The sequence below is a fragment of the Ammospiza caudacuta genome, chromosome 8 (assembly GCF_027887145.1).
Source record: "Ammospiza caudacuta isolate bAmmCau1 chromosome 8, bAmmCau1.pri, whole genome shotgun sequence".
NCBI classification, from domain to species: domain Eukaryota; kingdom Metazoa; phylum Chordata; class Aves; order Passeriformes; family Passerellidae; genus Ammospiza; species Ammospiza caudacuta.
Window position 1 is genome coordinate 8,606,294 of NC_080600.1, and position 23,197 is coordinate 8,629,490.

At 51.1% G+C, this 23,197-nt stretch overlaps 1 protein-coding gene across 2 annotated transcripts; it reads left to right on the forward strand.

Annotated features, from left to right (window-relative positions):
* Positions 1-908: 908 nt before the first annotated feature.
* Positions 909-22,676, forward strand: RAMP1 (receptor activity modifying protein 1). 2 transcript variants are annotated; one of them, XM_058809172.1, is made up of 4 exons: positions 926-1,001; positions 3,153-3,298; positions 12,346-12,484; positions 21,938-22,676. In XM_058809172.1, the coding sequence occupies exons 2-4, from the start codon at positions 3,229-3,231 to the stop codon at positions 22,191-22,193; spliced, it is 465 nt and encodes a 154-aa protein (XP_058665155.1). In that variant the 5' UTR covers positions 926-1,001; positions 3,153-3,228; the 3' UTR covers positions 22,194-22,676. The 2 variants fall into 2 exon arrangements, with proteins under 2 accessions (XP_058665156.1, XP_058665155.1); XM_058809173.1 differs by lacking the exon at positions 3,153-3,298 and having other exon boundaries at positions 909-1,001.
* Positions 22,677-23,197: the final 521 nt, after the last annotated feature.

Sequence of the window (23,197 nt, forward strand, 5' to 3'; positions counted from 1 at the left end):
ATAAAGGTTAACATTTGTTCTTCAAAATAGTTGGGCCCATGTTGTGCTGTTTGCAGACCTCTGCTGCCTCAGAGCTGTGGCTTTGGGCCGTGCTGCAGGTGAGGCCTCAGCTTTGGTGTCTTTGGGTCTGCAAAGATGGGAGCACTCCCAGGCTTTGCTCTTCCAGCTCATTCCCAGCAGCTGCTGCTGTTTGTGTTCCTCGGGCTCGGCTCTGTGATGGGCAGGTGCTAACAGTTCAGGAGGAGCTGGCTCTCTGTTCTGTTCCTCCTGGGAAAGCAGAAGCGTGCACGATGTGAAAGACTCGACTCAGCACACTCTGTGTTCCTTCACGTTCCCTTTTTTATTGATCTTTGAAAGGAAGAGCTGACTCCAGGCGTGAGAGAAGCGGGCTGGGGGCAGTGACTGCGCTGCAGGCAGAGTCCTGCCCTGAGCCCAAGGCCGTATCGTGATCCGGAGCACCGGAGGAGCCCGGGCGGGCTCCGCTGCCCAGCACAGCTCGGGAACGAGCTGCAGGTGGAGCTGTAGGAGCTCGGCAGCGATGTTACACTCCGATAGCAATTATAGCAGAATCCACAAAACATTCCTCCTCAAAATCGAGTTCCATGTGTAGGTTCAGCCCTAGAGAGGGGGAAGGCAGGATTTTTTAGCTGGGGTGAAATCCCCTCGGAGGAGGTGGAAGCGGGGTTAGGGAAAGCGCGGGAGGCAGCCGGACTGCTCCGTGCATTCCTTCGGAACTGTTCGCTCCGTTCGCCGCGCCTCTGGGCTGCGAGAGGGCGATAAGGAGAGCTCCGGCTCCATCCCGCCGCCCCACGGGAGCGCTTCCCCTCTGCCCCGCGCTGCCGCCGGGGGAGCGGGGCCGGAGCCGGGCGGGGCCGCACCGCCCCGGGCCCGCCCCTCTGGCAGCGCCGCGGGCGCGGAGCCCGCCCGGCCCCGGGAGCGGAGCCGCTCCTGCCGCGGGGCCATGGCCCTGCTGCCGCGGCGCTTCCTCTGCTTCGTGCTGGGTAAGTGCGGCCGCCGCGACACAGCTTCCCCGGGGCTCCCCGGGATTCCCCTGGGCGCGGGCGGGGAGCCCCGGCCGCCTCCCCGCGGCTTCACCGCTCTCCCTGAGGCACGGCCCGGCTCCAGCCTGGCTTCGCTGGCCACACAGCAGTGGGGAAATTAAAAGGAGAAATGATTCCAGGGCGCTTGGCCTCGGGAGCAGTGAGGCGGTGATGCTGTGGGACGCAGCCTGCTTTATGGGGGATTCCCTGCTGGCTAGGTGAGATGGACCGAGGCGAGTTCTGCCTCCTGTCCGTGCCTTTTGTTGCAAATGTTTGATTACTGCCTTTGGAGCGTGTCTTCCCATTGCTGAGCCTCAGGGAAGAGGAGGCAGCCAGAAGTGCCCCTTCAGAGAGCTGAGGTTGGATGTTCTGGGGTTACCGGTGCTGCGGTGGGAAGCGCTGGCGTTGTGTGGTTGTTTCCGTGGAATGCACCGTGCCTCGGTTTCTTTGCTGCTCCTGGCATTTCAGTGCAACAGGTAGAGATCTGTGCCGTGCTTGTCACCCGTGTACTCGCAGCAAAAGCTCGGAGTGGTGTTGGTGCTGTGTAAAAGTGTGTTTATTTACGGTGCTCCAAAGGGAAACTGCAGCCCCTCATCCTAGCGCTGATCTTCCACAAAATCAAATGCTCCTTGAGGCAGCACAAATTTCTCCTTCTTTCCCTTCCTTCCCCTGTGCCGGTTTCTCCCCCAAGCCCCGGTGAATAATGCATTGAACCGTGCTGCACATAATGTGCTGATCTGTGCATGTAATTAACTATTTACTACTCCTCAGCTGCGCAGGGCAGGAGCAGCCCGTGCCCTTGGGTGAGGCGCATTCCCCTGCTGGATCGCAGGGAAAAGCTGCACGTTCCTGGCTGCAGAGCCCTGTGCAGGGAGCACTAACTGCTGCTAGCTAGGATTTCTCTCTGCTCCCTTTCTCCGACTCTCCCTTCTCTTGATCGGGGAGCTGTAACTTTTGAAAGTACTCCGGGCTGCTCCTTTCCATCTCTTCCGAGTGGGCTCGGGAGCAGCGGGAGCTGCCTCTTGTGTGAGCCAGGTGCCCAGTGGCAGGTAACCTTAGTGCTGTGGATGTGTTTTTCGGTACCTTCTCCTCCTGGGATCTTGTATTTGGAGCACATTTGAGGAAAAGACCCAGCCTTTTTACACCTTTCTGCTTTTACAGTCAGGGCTGTACTGAAATTGCAAGTGGCAGCTGAGTGCCCAGAAATCACTGTGATTTGCACCAATGCAGGTGTTCTAAAATGAGAATTTGGGTTTTTTTTTTTAAAGGAAGGGTCTGAAAGAAAAACCTTTCCCTTAAATCTTGAGCTTTTTTAACTTCACCGCTGGTGCAGTCTTTATAAATCAGTAATGGTCAGGGAATCAGCCATCCTAAAAACCTCAGTGTCATTCAGCAGCCCAGGGATCCAGCTGTACCCCGAGGTAACCACTCCTATTAAGGCAAAATGAGGCATTTTCTGGGTTTTGGCTGCAGCCTCCTGCAGAGGCTGCTCAGGGAGGAGGGGATGGGGCAGGCTCTTGCTGTTACTGGGGCAGTGATGGCTGGCGCCACACTCAGCTCTGTGCTGTGGTTTGGTGCTCAAGGGCAATGCTTGGATTTCTTTTGGGTGTAGAGAACTATCACTGTGGGAGGTAAGAGGCAGTTGCCGGTAAGGTCAGTAAAACATTAATATCTTCTTGATTGCCTGCATTTTCTGTCTGTCTTTTCTGTTTGTGTAGCCTTTCTTAAAAACAAAACTTCTGGGTACTGTGTATGACCTCTCCTGGAAAACAGGAATTAAAGTGCTTTGTGTCCTCTCTCAGCCCAAGCACACTCGGTAATGCCTCCCACTGATTGCAGTTTGAGTGGCTCCTCTACAAAAGCTGAAGCTCCCTTGAAACTCGTATTTAAGGCTGCTGCCTCTCTGAGAAAACCCTCAATATTTACAGAGTGCCCTGGTGGAAATCCCTGACAATGAAGTAAAACATTCCTCCTCCTTTGAGAGCATCTCTGGCATGGAGAGGACTCCGAACTTCCTATGCATCAAAAAAGTGTGTGGATGGGGACAACAACATTCCTCCACCCTGTAATTCCTTGCAGCGCTCCCGTAGGTGCCGGTTGTTTTTCCTGCAGGATTTGGTGGCTGTGTGATGTGCTCAGGAAACCTCCTGGCTTTGAGAACCAGAGTTGCATTGATTAACCTGAAGCGATGCTGAGTTTAAGATCCGTGAAGCAGCGGCGTCACAACCTCCCGTTCGTGCTGACCCGGGAGGCTGCGGGTAATGCAAATACAAATGCCATGGCCTGGCTGAAATGAAATGAGACCCCGTAATGGTTAAAGATGGGCTTGGCATCTCTCACCTTTTCACAGGGCTGGAAATCCACCTCGGCGTTGTGGCAGAGTTGAGGGAGGTCTTGGCTGGGAATCCGGAGTTACTGCTCTGCTCTGGCAACTTTGCTCTGCCTCCCTGACTGGATGCAGAGTCTGGCTCTGTCATTTTGGGGGGATTTGGGGCAGGTTTGGGTCCCAAAACCGTGGTTGTGGTCAGAGCCCCTCCCAGCACAGACCCTGCTCCAAGCAAGGACCAAAACCCCACTGGGCTGGAGTGAGAGCAGCATTAAAAGCCCATTAGAGGGGAAATGCAGCGTGTCAGCTCGCTCAGGTAGCTGAATGCCATTTTTTCCTCTAAAATACAGTGGCTGGAGTTTGCCAGGTCAGTTCCTGCTGTGGGTGGGTGATTACCAGGGAATCTTCATCCCTGTGTGCCATTAAGCTGCCCACAGAGCTGCCTGCTTTTAATCATCAAATCCACTAATGAAGCTGCTTCATGGTTTCAGTCCCTTGTCTCTGTGCTTTTAAAACAGGAGCTTTTGGGGATGTGAAAACAGAGAAGCACCCCAGTGGGGAGGCAGGCAGCAGCCTGGGTGGAAATCCCCCAATTTCAGCAAAGGGTGACCCTGTATCCCTTAGGAAACGTTTGCAGGGAAAGCAGCAGTGCTGTGTATGGGGGGGAGTTGCAGAGAGGTGCAAAATCTCTTCAGCTGGAAGGGGGGAAAACCACATTGAGAAGTCTCTGTTGGAAAGGAAAACAAATGATTCTGGTGATTCCTGGGCTGCTCACGTGGCTCAGCAGCAGATTTCAGCCTGGAAACTCTGTGCTGAAAGTGTTCAGTGAAGCTGCTGTTGTGTGCAGCCTGTGATGGGTGCACCAAGGTGACAGTGAGGTTATTTTGGTTTTCTCCCCAACAGATTTTTATATTTACTCAATATGTGCTTCTTCATGCGAAATCTGTTAGATTGCCCTGGCAGGGATTTTTTTATCTTGAAGATAATTCAGTAAAATGTTTGCTTGTCCCACATAGCAGAAAATCTGTGTTTAACACACATTGAAACCTGAACCAGCAGGATCACAGTGTGTTGTCTCCAAACCAATGCCAGGCACTTTTAACCTTGGTGTTGCTTTCCCCTGTTCTTATTTTAGCCTCAATCAACTGAAATAGCTGGAGGAAAAAATAATCCCGGGGGTGGAAGGAGAGTACATTTGCCTTTAGCACATTCCTGAGATCTGGACTGTGGTGGCTGCTCCTTTCTTCCCGGCTTTGAGACCAGGGATCTGTGGCGTCCAGTGCTTTGTTGATGTTTTAAAAATAACTCTAAACCTTGCTCTAACATTGGATTGAGGTGTTGGGATGGTGATGTTGGACACCACAGTCCTGCCTGGGAATGCAGGGGGGGTGTGGCTGGTTCCCTTCAGCCCCTGGATTTGGGGTGCACAGAATCCAGTGGGGATCCCTCCTTTCTTCCACCTTGCTCTTGATGGTGGCCACAGCCAGAGATGGTTTGAGCTCAGGGTGGGTGAAGTCAGGGCTGTGCAGACATTGCCAGTGCCTGTCTAAAGCCTGTGCTTTGCCTCCATTAATTCAATCAAGAAGAACTATTTTCCAAAAGACCCCGCTGTTCATCAAGGATATAATTATCTTTATAACTAACAGCTCATGGCACATTTTTCCCTCCCCTGATGTGCAGCCAGCCAGCAGTTGGGTTTCAGCATGCCTGGCTTTTGATTTCCTTTCTCCTTCCTCCCTTCTCGGCTGCTTTTGATTTTATTTTACCTAGTGAGTGAATTTGGGTGGGTAAATAAAGTATTTGTCATTCTGTCCTCTGCAGAATCAAGTCTAGGGACATATAAGAGAAATCCCATTCCTGGAAATGTGCTTGGCAGCCTCTGATGGATTACAAGGCTAAGAAAGGTGGGAAACTGAGGCAAGGAGAGAAAGACCCTCATCCAATTCCTTGGAGCAGCCTATTTCAGAGTATTTAGTAGTTAATATTATTTAACAGCAATGCTCTATGACATAATGTCACCCAGCTAAGCAGGACTGCCCTGCACTGGGCTACACAGTACAAACCTTGATTTTGCATTTTCATTTCAATCCCACATTCTGCATCTTACAGGAGCTGTTACATGGAACCTTGCATGGATTGGAATAAAAATTATTTATTATTATCTTTCCTTTGGGGATGGATTGGATGTTTTAGGTGCTTCATGAAATACTGGACTTGAAAGAGGAGTGTCACAGTGCACCTCTGAGCCCCCAAAGGCCCCCAGACAGGCTTTGCTTTCAGGCAGCTGGCTCCTACCTCAGCTCCCAGCTAATAATTTCCTGGCAGTTATTTTTAGGCAGTTTATTTTGTGCCCTCTTAGAATGCTTGGAGTAGCTATAGAATGGCAACAAAAACTAAAGCATCCCCAACCCAGCAAAAAGTAAATGCCTACAGATCATCCAAGTAGCAGCTTGCCAGGTAAATCACTTCCTTCCTTTGCAGGCACAACAGGATTTGTGCCAAATTTAAAACCTGGGAGATCCTTGTGGGTTTCATGATGATGTTCAGCTGTATGCAAAACACCTCATTAGTGCTGGCTGGGAAAAAAAAACCAGCAGCTTTCTCTTTATTTTGCTTAGTGTAATAAAATGAAGGGAATAACAATTCCAGGAGCAGGGAGTTAATAAATCACATTAAAGGCCTTTGGGTTGTGGGTGCCCTTCCCCTTAATACAAAAGTGGTTTGTGGGGAGGGCCCCAGAGGGCTCTTCAGGCCCAGCACATCTTGTGCTGCATTCCCTCAGCGTGGAAACCTTTGGCCCCTTTGGAAGCTTTCCACACAGCAGGTCCCTGACAGGGCCTGTCCCCAGCACCCTGAGCAGGGACTGGATCCAGTGTCCCCTGCCTCCCAAGCCACCATGGGCTGTATCCCAGCCCTGCCTCTTCCCATTTCAGGCTTTTCCCCTCTCAGCTTGAGTGGCCTCTCCCCCATCCTGCTTTCCTGGAGTCCTTGTGTGGCAGTGAAGCTGTTGGACAGGCAGAACTGGGGATGAGCTCTCCATCTGCAGAGCTCCCAGGGGAGCTCCATCCAGCAGGGCTCTGTCCCTGGGTCCGTGCCCTGTTCAAGCTCTATGCTCTCCTTCTGCTGCTCCATCTGCAGCCCCTGGAGCAGAGGGCAGGCAGGGAGGGGGGTCCTCCTTTAGGGGTTTCCCAAGTGAGCCTGGGCAGCTTGTCCAAGAAATCCTGGGATCATCCTTGCCAGTGCTTGGAGATGGACAAATCCCCCCCACTCCCAGCATCTGCTCTGTCTCCAGAATCCTCACTGTGTTGGAAAACCCCCACTCCCTTTCAGCACATAAACCCCCCCAAATCCCATGAATTCCCTTTTAATTCACATCCTGGGTGGCTGCCCTGGGAGAGGGAGTCCTGCAGGTTGAGGGACAGTGGCAGGAGCTGCCTGGTTTGGGGACCTCAGGGTGCTCCTGAAGCTCCATGAGCAGATTGGGTACAGGATGATCCTGCAGGTCTCTGCCTCCCCCATGGTCACCTGCAGGGCTCAGATCCCTTTATCCATCTCCATTCCCAGGCTGCTCATGGAACTTCAGGAGCATCCTGAACCAGCTGGGCAGGAGGAGAGGCTTGAAACTCCATTCCCTGTGCAAATCCCAGAGGGAATAACCCTGCCTGGGCTGGCAGCACGGGCAGCTGCTCCTGAGGAGGGCACAGTGCTGGGCCAGCCCCTGCTGTCCCCAGCCCCTGCAGTTTTCTGTCCCATAAAAATCATTCCAGCTGAACACCAGCTTTGTTTTTCCCTGCTGAACCGAGGGCTGTCTGCAGGCTCTGGTGCCTCTGCTGAGCTGGAGGAGCCCCAGTGGAAGGATTTTTTTAAACAGAGGGTACCAGACCCTTCCCAGGTTTCTGCAGCTGCTGGAAGGGCCAGTTTTCCCATTTTTGTGGCTGCAGACTGGGATGTTTATCACACTCATCCTCTGCCTCCTGCCCTGTCCTCTCCCCACCCTCCTGTGAGTGTTTTACTCTGCAGCCAGCTTCAGACCACGAGGCTTGTTCTGAATAAAGCAGCAAAACCACCACCTTGAGGAGGAGAGGGAAACAGCCTGTCTCCACCTCGGCTTGCTGAGAGCATTGATTATTTGAGAATTTGGGAGAAGCCCAGGGGTGTTTGTTCTCAGAGCCCAGAGCTTTGCTGGTGCCACCTGTGCCAGCCCTGCTGTTAGTGTCACTTGGCACTTACCTGCCATCTTTGGGCTTCACCTGTTGGATCATTATCTGCTTATTTCCTGCTCTTTGCTATGAAGCCCTGAACATTTTCCCCACAAAAATCCAGACAGTCCAGCTGGATGTTGTGGTGAATTCCCTGCAGGTGTTGTCAAACAGTTTCATCGTTCACCCAGCACCACCAGGGGTACTTGCCTGGGAAAGGGGAACATCCCATGCTACTGTGGCAGTCTGGAATCCCCAAATATGTTCTCAAGCTCCACAGTCCTCCCCTCTGGGGTTGGTTACACATCCCAGCAAGAGAAGCCCAAGAATTCCTGGGATTTCTGAAACGCTGAGGGGGCAAAGGCCAGAGAGCAAGGGATTGTGCAGAGGGGTGCTGATGTGAGGTGCAGGATGGTTCTGGCACAGAAAGCTCAGGATTTTTTGCAGGTGAACCATCACTGTGACAGATGTGTGGGCTCACAGAGGGCTGGTGTCCCCAAAGCTGTTTCTGGGGGGGGGTGGCCCCAAGCTCTTGGTCCAGGCTCCAGCTCTGAGAAGTGCAGTAGGAGAGTCCAGTTGTCTTCCCTCTTCCTGAAATTTTTGTAACACTTCAGGATCAACACTGTTTTTCTGCTGAAATAAATGTGTGACAGGCTTTTTAGAGCTAACCCTCAGTAAGCTGAGTCCTGGTGGATGCTTGCTGGGACTCTCCAGGACATCAATCCCAAGGCAATCATGAGGATCTGGGATGCCTGCAGAAGCCATCCCCCCAATCACCTCCTCACCACTGCTCTCCAGGTGTTTCCTGTGAGGAGCAAACCAAGGGTCCTTAATGCTGCATCTTTTACCAGGCAATCAGGGATTCTCTCAGCAGGGAAGGTTGTTCATCAACAACTCTCCTGAAAGGAGAAGAGGGAATGGCTTTCCCTGCCAGAGGGCAGGGTTAGGTGGGATACTGGGGAGGAATTCTTCCCTGTGAGGGTGGGCAGGCCCTGGGACAGGGTGCCCAGAGCAGCTGTGGCTGCCCCTGGATCCCTGGAAGTGGCCAAGGACAGGGCTTGGAGCAGCCTGGGACAGTGGAAAGTGTCCCTGCCCATGGCAGGGGTGGCACTGGATAAACTGAAGGTCCTTTCCAACCCAAATCCAGGGCTCTGTGATTCCCCATGTCCCTGAGACACCTAAAGACCCAGCTGGGCTGCAGTGGGATGCTCCCAGAGGAGCACTGCATTCCTGCAGCCATTGTTCCTGAGGGAATGCAGTGATGGGGCCCATGAGAGGGGAGGCAGCTCAGCCTTGCTCCAGCGGAGTTGTGGAGCTCAGTTCTCCAGCAGCTCCTTGCAGCCTGCCCAGATGGATGCTGCTGAGTGCAGAGCTGTGCCTGCTCTGCAGCTGAGTTATTTACAGCTCACTGCAGCTGACTTACAGCATCTCCATCAGCAGAAGGAAACCTTCTGGAAGGAGAGCCAGGAGATAGAAAAATCCCTCCCTGCTTTTTTCCTCCCCTGTTGTTACAAACCCTGAGCCTGAAGTCTGCAGTGGGGTTGGGGGAAAATCTGTGGGGTGAGGTGGACACCATGTGGAAACATGGCAGGAGCTTCTCACTTTGACCTTAATTTGTGCAGTTCCAGCTAAAGTCAGCTCTCCTGGTCAGCTGGAAACAAAAGAGCTTTTCTGCCTGGCCATGCCCAGCTCCATCCTCACAGCACTGACACAACAGGCCCTGCTGAAACAAAAGAGCCCTTCACCATGGCCAGAATGCAGTGTCCTTGCAGAAGGTCACTGGCTGGTGGCTCTGCTTCCCCCAGCCCCTGGGGCCAAGGGATTTGCAGAGCCCACATGTAGGTGTGGGAGAAGCATCTCCAGGAGCAGGTCCTGGTGGGGCGGGCAGGGGGGCACTGAGGAGCTGCCAGGGGGCACAGCAAGGTGCTCACCTGCTCTGAAGGAGCTCCAGAGCTGCATCTTCTGAGCTGCTGGGATTGGCAAGTGCTTAAAGCTCCCCAGGGTTTGGTTTTCACTTGGTTTGGGTTGTTTTTTAATGGTAGGGCTAATTTTCATGCTGGCTATGTGTGGCTTGCTGCTTCTTGCAGCCAGGTTGTGGTTCCTTCTTCCCCATCATTTATTAAGTGTTTCTCCTCTCTCCACTCAAGGTTAATGCTGAATTTCCTCAAGTGGCTTCGTCTTCCCGAATTTCTCTCTGTGCTTTGCATGTCTCACTCACTCCTTCCTGCTCTGTTTCCTCCTGTGCTCCTCCATCCCCTTGGCTGCTCATCTTTCTGCTTTTTAATCCCTTCTCCTGCCCTGCTCTCCCTTGTCCTTTTGCTGTGCTCTGCTCTGCACCTGCCACATTCCCCAGCAGCATTTCCTCTGCAAGCTGCTTGTCCAGACAAGTGATGGCTGTGATATTTACGTGTCCTTCACAGCCCAGTGCACGGATGTCACCGAGGGGTGACCCCGGGGTGCTCCTGAGCCTCCCTGGGACGCTGGTGCTCACTCAGCCTTCACTTGGCTCATCCAGATGGGAAGGATGGGAAGGGGAGAAAAACGTCCTGGCCATCAATCATCCCTCAGCCTGCCTGGATTGAGATTTGCAGTCTGTAAAGCATTTTACATTTGCCTCATGTAAAATTATTTCCGCCTTCATCTTCTTGTTCATCTTCTTCTGCTTCTTCTTCTGCTGCTGCTTCTTTTTAATTTCTTTTTCTGCTTCTTCTTCTTCTTCTTCTGCTGCTTCTTTTTAATCTTTTTCTGCTTCTTCTGCTTCTTCTTCTTCTTCTGCTGCTGCTGCTGCTTCTTTTTAATCTTTTTCCGCTTCTTCTGATTCTTCTTCTGCTTCTTCTTCTGCTTTTTCTGCTGCTGCTTCTTCTTCGGCTTCTTATTCTTTGTATTCTTCTTCTTCTTTTTCATCTTTTTCTGCTTCTTCTTCTTTGTCTTCTTCTTTTTCATCTTTTTCTGCTTCTTCTTCTGCTTCTTTGTCTTCTTCTGTTTCTTCTTCTTCCACTGCTTCTTCCGCTGCTTCTTCTTCTGCTTCTGCTTTTTCTGCTTCTGCTTCTTCTTCTCTTGGTGCTTTGCTTCAGCATGTCAACCCTCCCATCTGGGAGCCTTAGCTGAGGCTGTGCTCCTGGCTGGTATCAGCTAGGCAGAGCTTGAGATTTTGATAAGCTGAGTTTTATCATTGCAGCACTGGGGGTTTAATGCTCTTGAACTTCTCTTGGCTGAGTAGCTGCCATGGTTTTATCTCAAGTCAGGCCAAAGTGGCTGCTGCTGTCAGAGGCAGCGTGGGAGCCCTGCACCCATCCAGGAACATCAGCCAAGGCTCTGGGGGCCCTTCCACCCAAATTCCCACCAGCTCCTGACTTCCCACCCATTGCCATAGGATGCTCTGAGGATTTTGGAGGCTGCAGAGGATGGTGTCCCATGGTGATGTCCCTTGGCCACTAAATAAGCAGCTCAGCCCTGTTGTGTTAAAAAAATCAGATAAAAATAAAGCACGGAGTTCTTCACACGTAGCAAAAAATAGATGTGGTATGTGGTGCCTGCCTGCAGTGCACTCCAGAGCTGCAGAGGCACTAGCTGGCACTTTGGCACCAAGGGAGAGCTATTATTTATAGCCAGCCTCACTAAACCATTCCCCCAAAGGGTTTTTTCCCCTTCCCTTTGTAGCATCACTGTCCTTTCCCTTTCCCCTCACCAGCAGCACTGCACTGATTGTGCCCGAGGCTGTAAGCAGCACCTTTTTTGTCCCTGCTTTAAAGCAGTTGCAGGGGCACATTCCCAGGAGGGAATTCAATCAGCGCTGTGCAGCCAGGGGTGGGTTTGATGGATTTCCCTGTGTGTGTCCCTGTGCTCCATCAGAGGTGGATGTTTGTTCCCAAGTGTGGCACCATGCACGTCATTTTTCAGGGCTCAGCAGCAGGGTTCTCTTATTGCCCAGCTCCCCCACACCCTTACTTGTGCTTTAAGCCCAAAACCTGGACACTGGAAGTCCAAAGGCATTTTGGGTGGTCAGCAGAGAATAAATCCACATCCTTACTGATTTATGAGTTTCCCAGCGTGTCTTGAATAACTGATTTATCAGCACCAGGCACTTGGGAGGGTGCAGGGCCCCAGGGCTGTGAGGAGGGGATCAAACCGGGGGGAAGGGGGAGGAGGAGGAGGAAGAGGAGGAGGACGAGGAGGAGGAAGAGGTGATGTGGTGGTGCTGGTGGTTTTGGAGATCTGGGGTTGCTCTGGTGGCAGCAGGGCTTTGGCAGGTGTCTCTCTGTGAGGACAGGGGCTGTGCTGGGGCTGGTGATGCCCTTTGAAGGCTGACCTGGAACAGAGGCTGGGCAGAGTTAAAGAATAAAGCAGGGATTTATTGAAAGGATTTCCTCAGTGGATCCATCTTGGGCAGCACAAGAGCCCAGCCCACGTGAATCCAAAGTGGTCACAAAATGGACAACTGGTCATGGGGTCTTTCACTTTTATAAGTTCTGCTCCATTTGCATATTGGAGTTAATTGTCCACTTTTACCTTTAGCCTATGAAGTCCCATCCTTCTTGTTTTTGTCTCTTTATTCTGCCATTGTTTGTGCTCTTGGGGCTGAGATTTGGATCAGTTGTCCTTGGTCCCCAGCTAGAGAAGGAAATGTTTTGTCTCCCTGCTCTGTGCAGAGAGCTCACCATGCCCTAATACAAAGCTCAGACCTACACACTAGAGCAGCACAGAGTCTAAAAAACATAAAATCTCAAACCTGAGCAGCCCTGTGGGCCAGCAGAGCTGACAGCCCTGGTGTCTCTTGCAGCCCAGCACTTCATCGCGGCCACGGCGTGCCAGGAGGCCGACTACGGCGCCATGATCCGCCACTACTGCCTCAAGGAGTTCCAGCACAGCATGGAGGGCATCGGCCAGCGCCTCTGGTGTGACTGGGACGAGACCGTGGGGTAAGTGAGCCCCCCTGCTCCTCCATCTCCTCCCTCTGCCATTCTGGGGTTTGTCTCGTGGGGGAGCACCCTGGTGTCACTGCTTGGCTGCTGATGCTGCCCTTCCTCTGTCCCTGCTGCGTCCCCAGGGGGTTTCTCCAGCCTGATCACACCTGGAGGGTTTGGAGGGGAGAGCAGGGATTTTGTGTGCCCAGGCTTTGGTGGGGTTTTTGGCACTGTCTCCTGTGTGTGCTGGGTGAGGTGGGTTGGGAATGCCGGAACAGCCGGGCCTGGGGGCGCTGATCATTGGGGTCACCTCTGTCCTGCTTGAGCTCTTCTTTTGTAATGTGGGTGATGGGACAGAGGGTTGTGCTGCTGTCCATGGGGGTCTCAGCAAGCTGGAAACCTCCTGAAGTTCAGCAAAGTCCTGCACCTGAGGAGGAGCAGCCCCAGGCACCAGGATGGGCTGGAGCTGCCCAGAGAGGAACCAATCTCTGGGTTTGGAAAGCCAGGTGTCTGCTAAGGAAGGCAGGAGCCTCTCTTGGAATGGAAAATGCAAACCTCCTCCCTCTGAATATTATAATTCTGAAATGAAGGGGAGCTCTCAGGTAAAGATATGGGAATAGGAATAATAGTTCTTTACTAGGAAAAATAAAAATAAAATACAAATGCAGTGATACAGAACAACACTGCCAGAGTCAGATCAGGAGCTGCCCCCCTGTGGGTCACAGGGTGGTGGCACAGTGCCATTCCATGGTGGCTCAGCCCTCCTGCACTGCCAGCTGTGGTTCTGCTGGAGCAGGGATCCTGCACAAGGGGGGAGTTTTCCTCTGAAGCTCCAGGGGTGCTGAGAATGGGCCTGGGCTCTCCCTGGGAATGCAGTGGAGCAGAAAGCTGCTCCTCTGGGAATGCAGTGGGCAAAGGCTGCTGTGCTGTTCCAAACCTCAGATTGTATCCAGGTAGGAATGCTTGGCTCCTCCCCTGGGCAGAGCATCTCCCCATGGGATGATGGAATTTTATCAGCCATGCAGGGACACTCACTGGCCATGGACAGCAGAGATCTCCTGGAGGGAGGATGGGTGTGGAAGAGATAAACTGCCCAATGACAGATGGGAATGGAATACACAGCCCCAGGCTGCATTTCCAACCTAAGACAACCAGAAAGGGACCTGGGGGTTCTGGTGGGCACCAGGTTGAACCTGAGCCAGGAAAGTGTCCTGGTGGGAAAGCATGGGCAGAAACTGAGGCATGGGAGGTCCCCTCTGGACACCAGGAAATGTGTTTTCACTGTGAGGGTGGCCAAACTCTGGCACAGATCTCCCAGGGGGGAGGTGGAATCTCCATCCTTGGAGATATCAAAAACCAGCTGAACATGGTCATGAGCAAGTACAGGGCCTGCTGTAGGTGGCTCTGTGTGAGCAGGGGAGTTTGGACAAGGTGAAGTGGATCTCCAGAGGTCATCCCCAGCCTCAGCCATTCTGGGATTAAAGGGATTTTCAAGGAAGTTTTGGAAGTCAAGGTGGTGGTCATGCTTTATCACACAGCAGTGGAGCTCCAGTAGGAGAAGACCATGGCCCTGCAGTGTGCTGGAGATTGATGGGTTAATGAAGAGGCAGATTGGGATCCCCACCATGAGGGCTCACAGCTTGTTGGACATATTTTCCAGGAGGTTTTTCATTTTTGCTCAGCACTCTGCTTCTCCAGACAGTTCAAAACCCCATAACCCACTGAGATGTCCTCAGAGCCTGGCTGTGAGAAATCCCAAACTGTCTCACCAGAGCTGCTGACTCAGCCCCTGCTCCCACAAGTTGTGTGTTGATTTTCCCAAGCAACTACAGGGAGAGGCTGCAGTGGGATGGCAGTGGCAGCAGCCTGCTCAGCCTCCTGTTTGTAATCAGTGTCAGGGAGCCAGCTGGGATTTATGACTTGGGAGCACAGGAGATGCAGCTCTGCTTCCCTGGTGGAATGCTTGGGAGCATCTCTGTGGGATCAGGAGGGTAGAGAGGGACACCCCACACATGCACTGTGGGGATTTGTTGGGTTTTTTGGGGAATTTCCTTTGGGTTTGGTTTTATCTTTATTGCAAACAGTGCTTTTCTTGGATAAGCTCTTTTAAATTTATAGTCAGCAGAGCTGAATTTTTTGGTACCACCATGGTGTAGATCTGCTGAGATGGTTCTGATACAAGCTCAAAGAGTGGTCAGGGCTGGCTGTGTGTTGGTGTGAGGGCTTGAGAGAACAAACCCCCTCCTTCCCCCTTCTGCTGACTTTCCATGGCCTTTCCCTGGGAAAATGAAATGGCAGAACAAAAATGAGCTCGTGTGACAGCAGCAGGGATGGGGGTCAGCTGGAGACAGGGAGCAGGTGGTGCTGTGTGCCATGAGTGCTTTGCACAAAAACTGAGAGTTTTGGTGAGATTTCTGTGGTTTCCTGTTCGTGGCCCTTTCTTCAGGGATACACATTTGTGTATCCATCAAAGGTTGGACTTCAAGATCTTGGAGGTCTTTTCCAACCTTGATGATTCTGTTCTGTGACTCTAAACATACTGTTGGGTTTTCCTGCCCCTTGATCCATGGCAGAATGGAGGGGAAGAAGCTGGAAGACTGTGGGAGGTTTCTGGTCTTGAGAAGCCTCATCAGAAATGCCCAGGGCTGCTGATGTTGTTCTAGCCCTGACCATCTTGTTCTTTATCTCTCATGTTTGTCTCCTAAAGAGCTTCAGCTGAACTCCTTACCCTTGAGGCACTTGGAGGAAACGTTGATAAGCTTGCAGGGTTTAATTTGATTGCCTGAGTCCATTTGCTCCGTGCAAACGCATGGCTCAGGGTTATTTGAGAGATGACATTCCTCTGATCCTCCTGTGCCCTCAGGACAGGGGAAAATTGGGCAGAAACAGTTCAGTGACTGCAGTAAATCAGCTGCAAGGATGTGGGGTGTGCGTGGGCTCAGCACCTTGCTCCCTGGATGTGTGTGGGAATCTCCATCCCCTTTTTGGGGAAAGGGAAGATGTCCCAGCAGGAGTGGGACACAGCTGCCTGGTCACCCCTCTGGCTCTAGGGGAAAGATTTTGTCTTCCACCAGGTGTGAGACAAAGAAATGGGAATGAAGCACCTGCCTAGAGCCTGTTCTCTGCAGATCTTCTCCCAAACCAGGGCATCTCAGTGCTTGAAACCTGCCTGAAACGAGGAGTGTTGGGCGGTCCTGCCTCTGTACCACCAGCAGCATCATGTTGGGATGATTCCCTGGATGCAGCATTTAGCAGGGAAATGCCCTAAGCTCCATCATTCCTGCTCAGTTGAGGATGGGAACATCTTGACACACACACACAGAGACTCTAAAACTGAAAGACAGGATGAGTTTTAAAGTGGGTGTGCTTTTATTTGGCATGGGGATATCTCCACAAAGTCATGCCTGCCCCTGTTCACTCAGGGTTTCTTTTATGCCGTAGAATGTTACATATGTATCAAGGTTCACAATAAATAATTTCCTGGCTCCCCTCCCTCTCTGCTTTGCATGCTAATCAGCTTATCAGTTGTCTCTGGGGTCCTAGGGCATGAGGTAAAGTTGTCTTCCTCAGGGCTGACATTCTGACCCTGCTGCCTTGCACATGCTTACTGATCTTTTGGCCGCTGCCCAAGGCTGGAGATTCATCCAGATTCATCTGGTTTGAGAGGCCCAAGGAGCCTCATTATCTCAGCATCCTTGCATTCTGTATCCTGTTCTTGATAAACATCCTTCCCCTTATCAGGCATGCTTCATTCTTGCTGTTTTGCATGTATTCCTTTCCCTTCTCATGAGACCAAGGATGCAGCAAATATTAAGCAATGTCCATCATTTGTGTGCCTATTCCTAATCAATACCTGCTAATTTCTGTGATTAATATTAATATAGATATCCTCTAGTTTCTGACCCCGTGTTTCAATCTGATAAATGAATTGTCTCAGCACAGTCTGTAATTGTGGGTCACTGGTCCTGTTTATAGGCAGCAGATGCTGCTCTGTGGATGGGTTTAGTAGTTGGTTGTAGGCTGAACAACTGAGTTAACAGGAGAAGAAATTGATAAAACAAAGAAAGTAGAGAAGTTTTCTCCCTATAAGATAAAAAGTTTAACACATAAACTGCTTTGTCTAATCTTCCCTGGGAGGTTTCTCCTTACACTGCTCCCACCTCACCCTCAGAGGCATCAGCTGAGCTCCTGCACCACTGCTCCTGCTCTGATGCAGCCAGAGGCTCTCCCTGGAGCAGAGTGCTGGGTGAGCTTGGGTTGGGCCATGGGGACAAGCACCAACCCTCTGGGAAGGTTTGTCCAACCCCCTGAGCTCTGCTGGCTTTCTCAGCATTGCTTATTTAGGGAAAATGGGTGGATTTTGATATTTCAACTTCTTCCCATGGGCTGAGGGAAGTTGTGTGAGCTGTTGCCACTTTGGCTGCCCTGGACTCAAAAGCCAGACTGGAGCTGCATCTCGGGATGTTCGGTGGCTGAGCTCTGGCCAGGGGCTCAGCTGTGCCCAGTGCATTATCCCAAAATCAGCCTGGCTATTTTGACTGCAGCTCCAGCTCCCTGGGAGTGGTGGCTGGGCCAGGGGAATTAGCTGTGGTCTCCCTGGGGGCAGCTATTTCAGGGATGTGGAGCCTGGGGCTGCCCTGCCCACCCCGAGTGCGTCAGCGGGCGCTGATGACTTGGGGATATTTGTCCTGCAGGGCCCTGGCCAGGGAATGGATTTGCAGGAGGGTTTGTGCACAGGGGGATGCTCAGGGTGCTGAGTGCTGCCACAGCTGTGGGTGTCACTCCAGCCCAGCCAGGCATCTTCATCCCAAATATATCCAGGCTGTGGCATTCCTGAAAATCTCCATGGAATGCTTTCCCCGGAGCTGCAGGGGGAAAGGAGCTCACCAGGGGGATCATGGTGCTGCTCTGACAGCTGCAGCCAGGGATGGCGCTGCTCTCCCAGCTGGCAGCACACTCACACTCTGTCTTCATGTTATTTGTCCATTATTTCCACAAAACAGATTGATCCATTCTCTTATTATCTCATTATCTGCTTATTTATCTTCAGCTTGCCAGGTCCCTTCTGGATACCCCTTTAGCCTGGTTCCAGGCTCACCCTGCAGCCTTGCAGAGGAGGAAATCAATGTTTTATTTTAATTTGCAAAACAAAAGTGAAGCCTTGTGGTGTTTTCTTTTTTCCCTTCTGAAGCAAGGAATTGAGGGAGTATAGGAAATACCAGGATACTCATTGAAAAAACCAAAGCTGTCAGTCCTGTGAGCCCCAGTCCAGTGCAGCACCATCCACATCCAAGTGCTGTCAAGGAATGAATGCCAGAGCCAATTCCAGCCTTGGCTGCAGTGATAAAAAATCCCAGAAGAATTCCTTAGGATTTATAGCAGTATAAGCATTCAGATGCCATCAAACCCTAAATCATTCTTTGACTGCTTCCCAGCATTCCCATCCCCATCCTGTCTGCAGCCCTTCATCCCCTCACAGTCCAGCCACGGCATCCTTCAAAGCCAAACCATTGCCATGGTGACAGGGACAACAGTTGGAACTGCAGTTCACTTTGGGTAGGGAAAAAATACTCCAAAGCACAGCCAAGCTTTTCAGGGCCAGGTGTCTGTCTCCTGGCAGTGCTGGGATTGTTTGGGAAAACCTGCCCTCCTCCCAGTGCTATCCTACAGTGGCTGCTTCATATTTTTGTGGAGGAGATGGTGTTTGGGAGATGGAGGCGTGCAAATGAGCTGTGGGCTTGTCTGAAAGCCAGAAGCTTGGATCCAGGCAGAAAGGAAGCTTGGAGCAAAGTTTATTAGGGAGACTCTCCTGTTGAGTCAGGGGATGCAGAAAGGACCCCCTGGCTTCCTCAACTTCATGGGGTGGGGTCTGGGTGTGGCTGCATCCAATTATTCCCTACATAGCATAGGTGGTTATTTATATTGCCCTGTTTATTGAAACCAAACTGAAGCAAAGCTGTTAAAATGAGCAAAATACTTGTTGTGTAGAGATTGATGTCACCCATGTGGGCAAAGTGTGACCCCACCCCCTTCTCCATCCCTCCGTGGGAACTCTCACAAACAGGGTAAAGTTCAAGCTGCTTTACCCCCAGTGAGGCAGAGCATCCTCTCTCCAGAGAGTTTAACTGTGCCTGAGGCTCATCCTTGCAGCCTTGGCTCAGCTTTGTCCTGCTGAGCGTGCCAGGTGTGGGGGGAACACGGCGTTCTGGGGTGGCAACAACAGGGCAGGAAAACAACCCCCCCTCCCTGAGGGATTTCCCCAGAGCCCAGGCTCAATTCCCAGTGGGACCAGGCTGGCCTGTGCTGTCACAGTAACGTGGCCCTGCCTGTGAGAGGAGAGAGCAGCAGATGCTGCTGTGCACAGGCAGTGGGACACACTGCTGCTCTCCAGAGGGATCCTGATCCTGTCTGCCAGGGCACTGTGAGCAGCCTGGACCTGGGGTTAACCCTGGGTACCCCATTCCAAGCCCACTGCTGCTCTCCAGAGGGATCCTGATCCTGTCTGCCAGGGCAGCCTGAGCAGCCTGAACCCGGGGTTAACCCTGCCTGTCCCTTCCCAGCCCATGGATCCCCTCTGTTGGTACCTGCTGCGGCAGGAGAAGGGCCCCAGTGCCCTGTGACTGGTGCATTTGGGATGGACAGGAGATGATGGAGGCTCACAGGGCTGTTTGGGGGATCTGTGAGATGCAGTGGGATAAATGAGAGCATTTGGCTGTAGCTGAGAGCTCAGCTTTGCTTTTAGCTGTTCCTGGATAGCAGTGCCATGGCCAGGTGTGTCCTGTGTAACCAAGGGCAGAAACCAGCTCCTGAGGAGCACCAGCCTTGCTCTGCCCTGGCCAGGAGCTCAGCAGCCCTCAGTGTCACCTCTGCCCTGGCACCTGTTCCTGAAAACATTTATTTTCCCTCTGGGACCCTCCCACTCATTCCCACTGGCCTCAGGGGCATGTGGGGCCAGAGGGTGAGAGATGCCACCCTGCTCGTGCTGAAGGTGCCAGCTGGAGCAGGGAGGCTTTACTGAAAACAGCAAAAACAGAAGGGACAAGAGACTTAGGGTGTGTTAAGTCACCCCATTAAAGTGGAGGGACCCCCATGGCCACCTCCTTGTATCCCCACGCTTCTGGTGGGGCTGTGGCTGCCCAGCCCCTCTGCTCAGCTCCATCCTCACATGCTGGAATACTCTGCTGCCTCCTGGAAAGGGCAGTGCCACTTTATCCTTTCATTTGCTGCCCCTGCTGGGCTCTGGTTCCTTGCATGTCTCACATGCACTGAGGGGAGCAGTGATTTATCCCCATGGAAGTGCAGTTGGAGCCAGGGAAGGGCTAAGCCAGCTGCACTATGGCTCTTCAGCTTTAAAAATAGCTTTTATTTGCCTGTTAATGCTTTCCCTCTGGTTCCTGAAGTTGCTGCAGCTCCTGAGATCTCCTAAGGATGCTGATGAACGGGAAATGGTAATTCTGCACACTGGGGTGCTGAGCAGAAGCTGCTTTTAGCAGCTGCAGGCCCTGTTAATTAAATCTCTGGCTGTGTGGGCACAGCCTGCCCCAAAACCCCAAACCCCAGCTGAGGAGCTGTGCTGGGGCTGTGCACAGGGGCTGGGAAGCTGCTTCCAAAATATTTCTTTCCCCCAGGCAAGTTTTTAATTGGAGAGCTGGGGTTTGCTTTGCTTTGCTGCTCTAGGATTAGACGTGATTAATTGGGATGGGGGGGGGAATTGTATCTGGGTTTTTATGCATGGCCAGTTCTAAAGCAGGGGGGATTTAGCTGTCAATTTTAAACAGGGAGGGTTTAGATGTAATTTTTAAACAGGGAAGGTTTAGATGTCATTTTTAAACAGGGAGGGTTTAGCTGTCATTCCAGAGCATGGCTGGATGGCCTGGCACAGGGACAGTGGCTCTGGCTCAGGGCTGCTCCTGCTTTTCCAGGTATTTTTAAAAAATGGAAAAATGGACTTGCTGGTCACAGAGGGGAGGGATGGGCTGTGGGCCTGCCCAGCTTTCTCCCAGTTTTAAGCAAATTGAAGGAGATTTTTTAGTAGATTCCATGTACTTATTTCTGTCCCCCTTTGGAATGAGCTCACACAAGGTAGAGGATGGTGCTCTGAAGGCCAAGTTGGGACAGGTTTCCTGAAAGTCTGCTTAAAATGTGGGTCTGGCCTGTATTTTCTAACAGCAGCAGTTCAGCCAGGAAATTGTGCAAAATTTAACACAGACCAAACAAAACCCTCCAAACTTGCTTCTTGGTATTCCTGTAAATACTATTTCTGTTTTCATTTCCTTCTGTAAATTAAACTACCACTATGTCACTTCATAAATGAAAACTGCTTTTGGCTGTGAGTGAGCACTTAAAAGTTTCCATCAAATGTGGGAATTTAAAATACCCTGTAACCTTTTTACCTCCTAGCTATGAACTCAAAAACCCATATATTTTTGTAGGTTACATAAATTTTCAAAAACCCTCTATGTATTTTGATGGGGCTAGGAATATCCAGCTGCAAACTCAAAAAATGGCTACAAAATTTAAGAACAGAGATTTGTAGCAGAATCTCAGGTACGAACTTCTGTAACAGAATATAAAATACTATACAGGGAGGGGTATTGTATATACAATATATATTGTACAGGGAGGGATATATTATATGCTTTGTCAGATAATATATCCCTCCCTGTACACTATATATATATTATATATAATATTTATTATATATATTATATACAATATATATTTTAATGTATATAACTATATGTATAATATATACTATATATAGTATACTATATATGGTATATATAGTGTATATTTAGTATATATTCTATATAAAATATAGAACATATACATTATATACAATATACATTATAGATATACATGTATTATATATATAATATATAACACGTATATGATGTATGACTTATATATTCTATTCTATTCTACGCATTATAAATTACATTGTACATATTTTGTATTTTATATACACTGCATATAATGTATACAATACATACAATGTATAATATGTATAGTATATATATGCCATATATATACTTATATATGATATATATACTATATACATGTATATACTGCATATAATGTATACTATATATAATACATACATACAATATATAGTGTATATGTACCATATATAGTCTACTATATATAGTATATATAGCATATATACTATATAGACAGCATATATACTATATAGATAATATATACCATATGTACTATATGTATTGTAATATATATTATATATAATACAGATATTATGTATATGACATATATGAGATATTCTATGCTATGCTATGCTATGCTATTCTACTCATTATAAATTACATAGTATACATTTTGTATTTTATATACACTGCATATAATGGATACAGCACTGGATACTGCACAGTGGGAGGGTGGCGTGGCCGCAGCCGGGCGCTGGTGGCGGTGCCACCGCGGTGCCAGCCGATGTCCCCGTGTTTTGTTTTGCAGCACCTACGGGGAGCTCACCAACTGCACGGCGCTGATAGCCGAGAAGCTCGACTGCTACTGGCCCAACCGGCTGGTGGACGAGTTCTTCGTGGCCGTGCACAGGCAATACTTCAGGAACTGCTCGCCGTCGGGTCGGGCGCTGCACGACCCCCCGAACGGCGTGCTGTGTCCCTTCATCGTGCTGCCCGTGCTGATCACCCTGCTCATGACAGCGCTCGTCGTGTGGCGGAGCAAACGCAGCGAGGGCATCGTCTAGGGGCGCGGGGAGGGACGGGCGGGTGTTCCCTGGATTTGGGAAGAGCTGCCGGAGGGTACCGAGCCCCGGCGGCAGGGACAGCATCGGCACCGCTGCTCCTCCGCCCGTGTGCCCGCTGTTTCCCAACAAATGGCATTTCAGCGGTGGGTGCCGGGCGGAGCGGGGACTCCGCGGGGCTCCCCCCGCACCGGCTCCGCTCCGCCTCTCCCAGCCGCTTCCAGAGTGTGCGAGCAGGGGAATTGTAAAGGGAAAAACCCCAGGGGGGTGTGGGGAATTTGAAATCCTGCCAGCGGGTCTGGGGGTGCCTGAACACCCTCGGCTTCCTCTCTGTCCTGTTCTGGGCTCCCCCCACAGGTGGAAAGGCATCTTCTCCCCCAGCCCCCCCACGCAAGGACTGGGTTTGCCTGGGAGCTGGGGAACAACGCGGGGAGGTCGGTGTGGGAGCGGATGGTGCCCTGGGGCTACTAACAAGGAACGGGAATAAGGTGCTTTTCCTAAATAAATAAATACCTGAATAAACCAGGTGCCTGTCTCTGTGAAGGCTGAGCTGAAGCCTCCCCCTCCATGCCCTCATTCTGTGATGACACAAACCCCCAGCATCTATATATATCTATTTGGGGTCAGTTCCAGAGCAGGGTGCCTGGGCATCACCAGGGAAGGCACGGGACGGGATGGGATGGGATGGGATGGGATGGGATGGGATGGGATGGGATGGGATGGGACGGGATGGGACGGGATGGGAACCCCCAACCCCACCCTGACAGCTCCAGACCCCTTCAGTGCCTTGCTGGCTCAGGAAGGGGTTCCCTGGGGACACCCAGCTGCTGTTTACTCCTGACTCTCACATTTCCCAAAAAAACCCCAAACCCAGTGGGACATCCAGCCTCATGCATGGCCCACCCAGCCCAGACCCCCTCTAACTCAAACCAGTCTATGATTCTGGCAGAAGCATAGATTAGTTCCACCTATACAAATACACATAAAAACACATATAAACAAATATT

What these genes read in the sequence shown, in the direction of transcription:
- RAMP1 (XM_058809172.1), top strand. Translation starts at nt 3,229, where the DNA reads ATGCTGAGTTTAAGATCCGTGAAGCAGCGGCGTCACAACCTCCCGTTC. An exon ending in GCTGACCCGGGAGGCTGCGG is followed by an intron (nt 3,299 to 12,345) that starts GTAATGCAAATA and finishes TGTCTCTTGCAG; the next exon opens with CCCAGCACTTCATCGCGGCC. An exon ending in GACTGGGACGAGACCGTGGG is followed by an intron (nt 12,485 to 21,937) that starts GTAAGTGAGCCC and finishes TTTGTTTTGCAG; the next exon opens with CACCTACGGGGAGCTCACCA.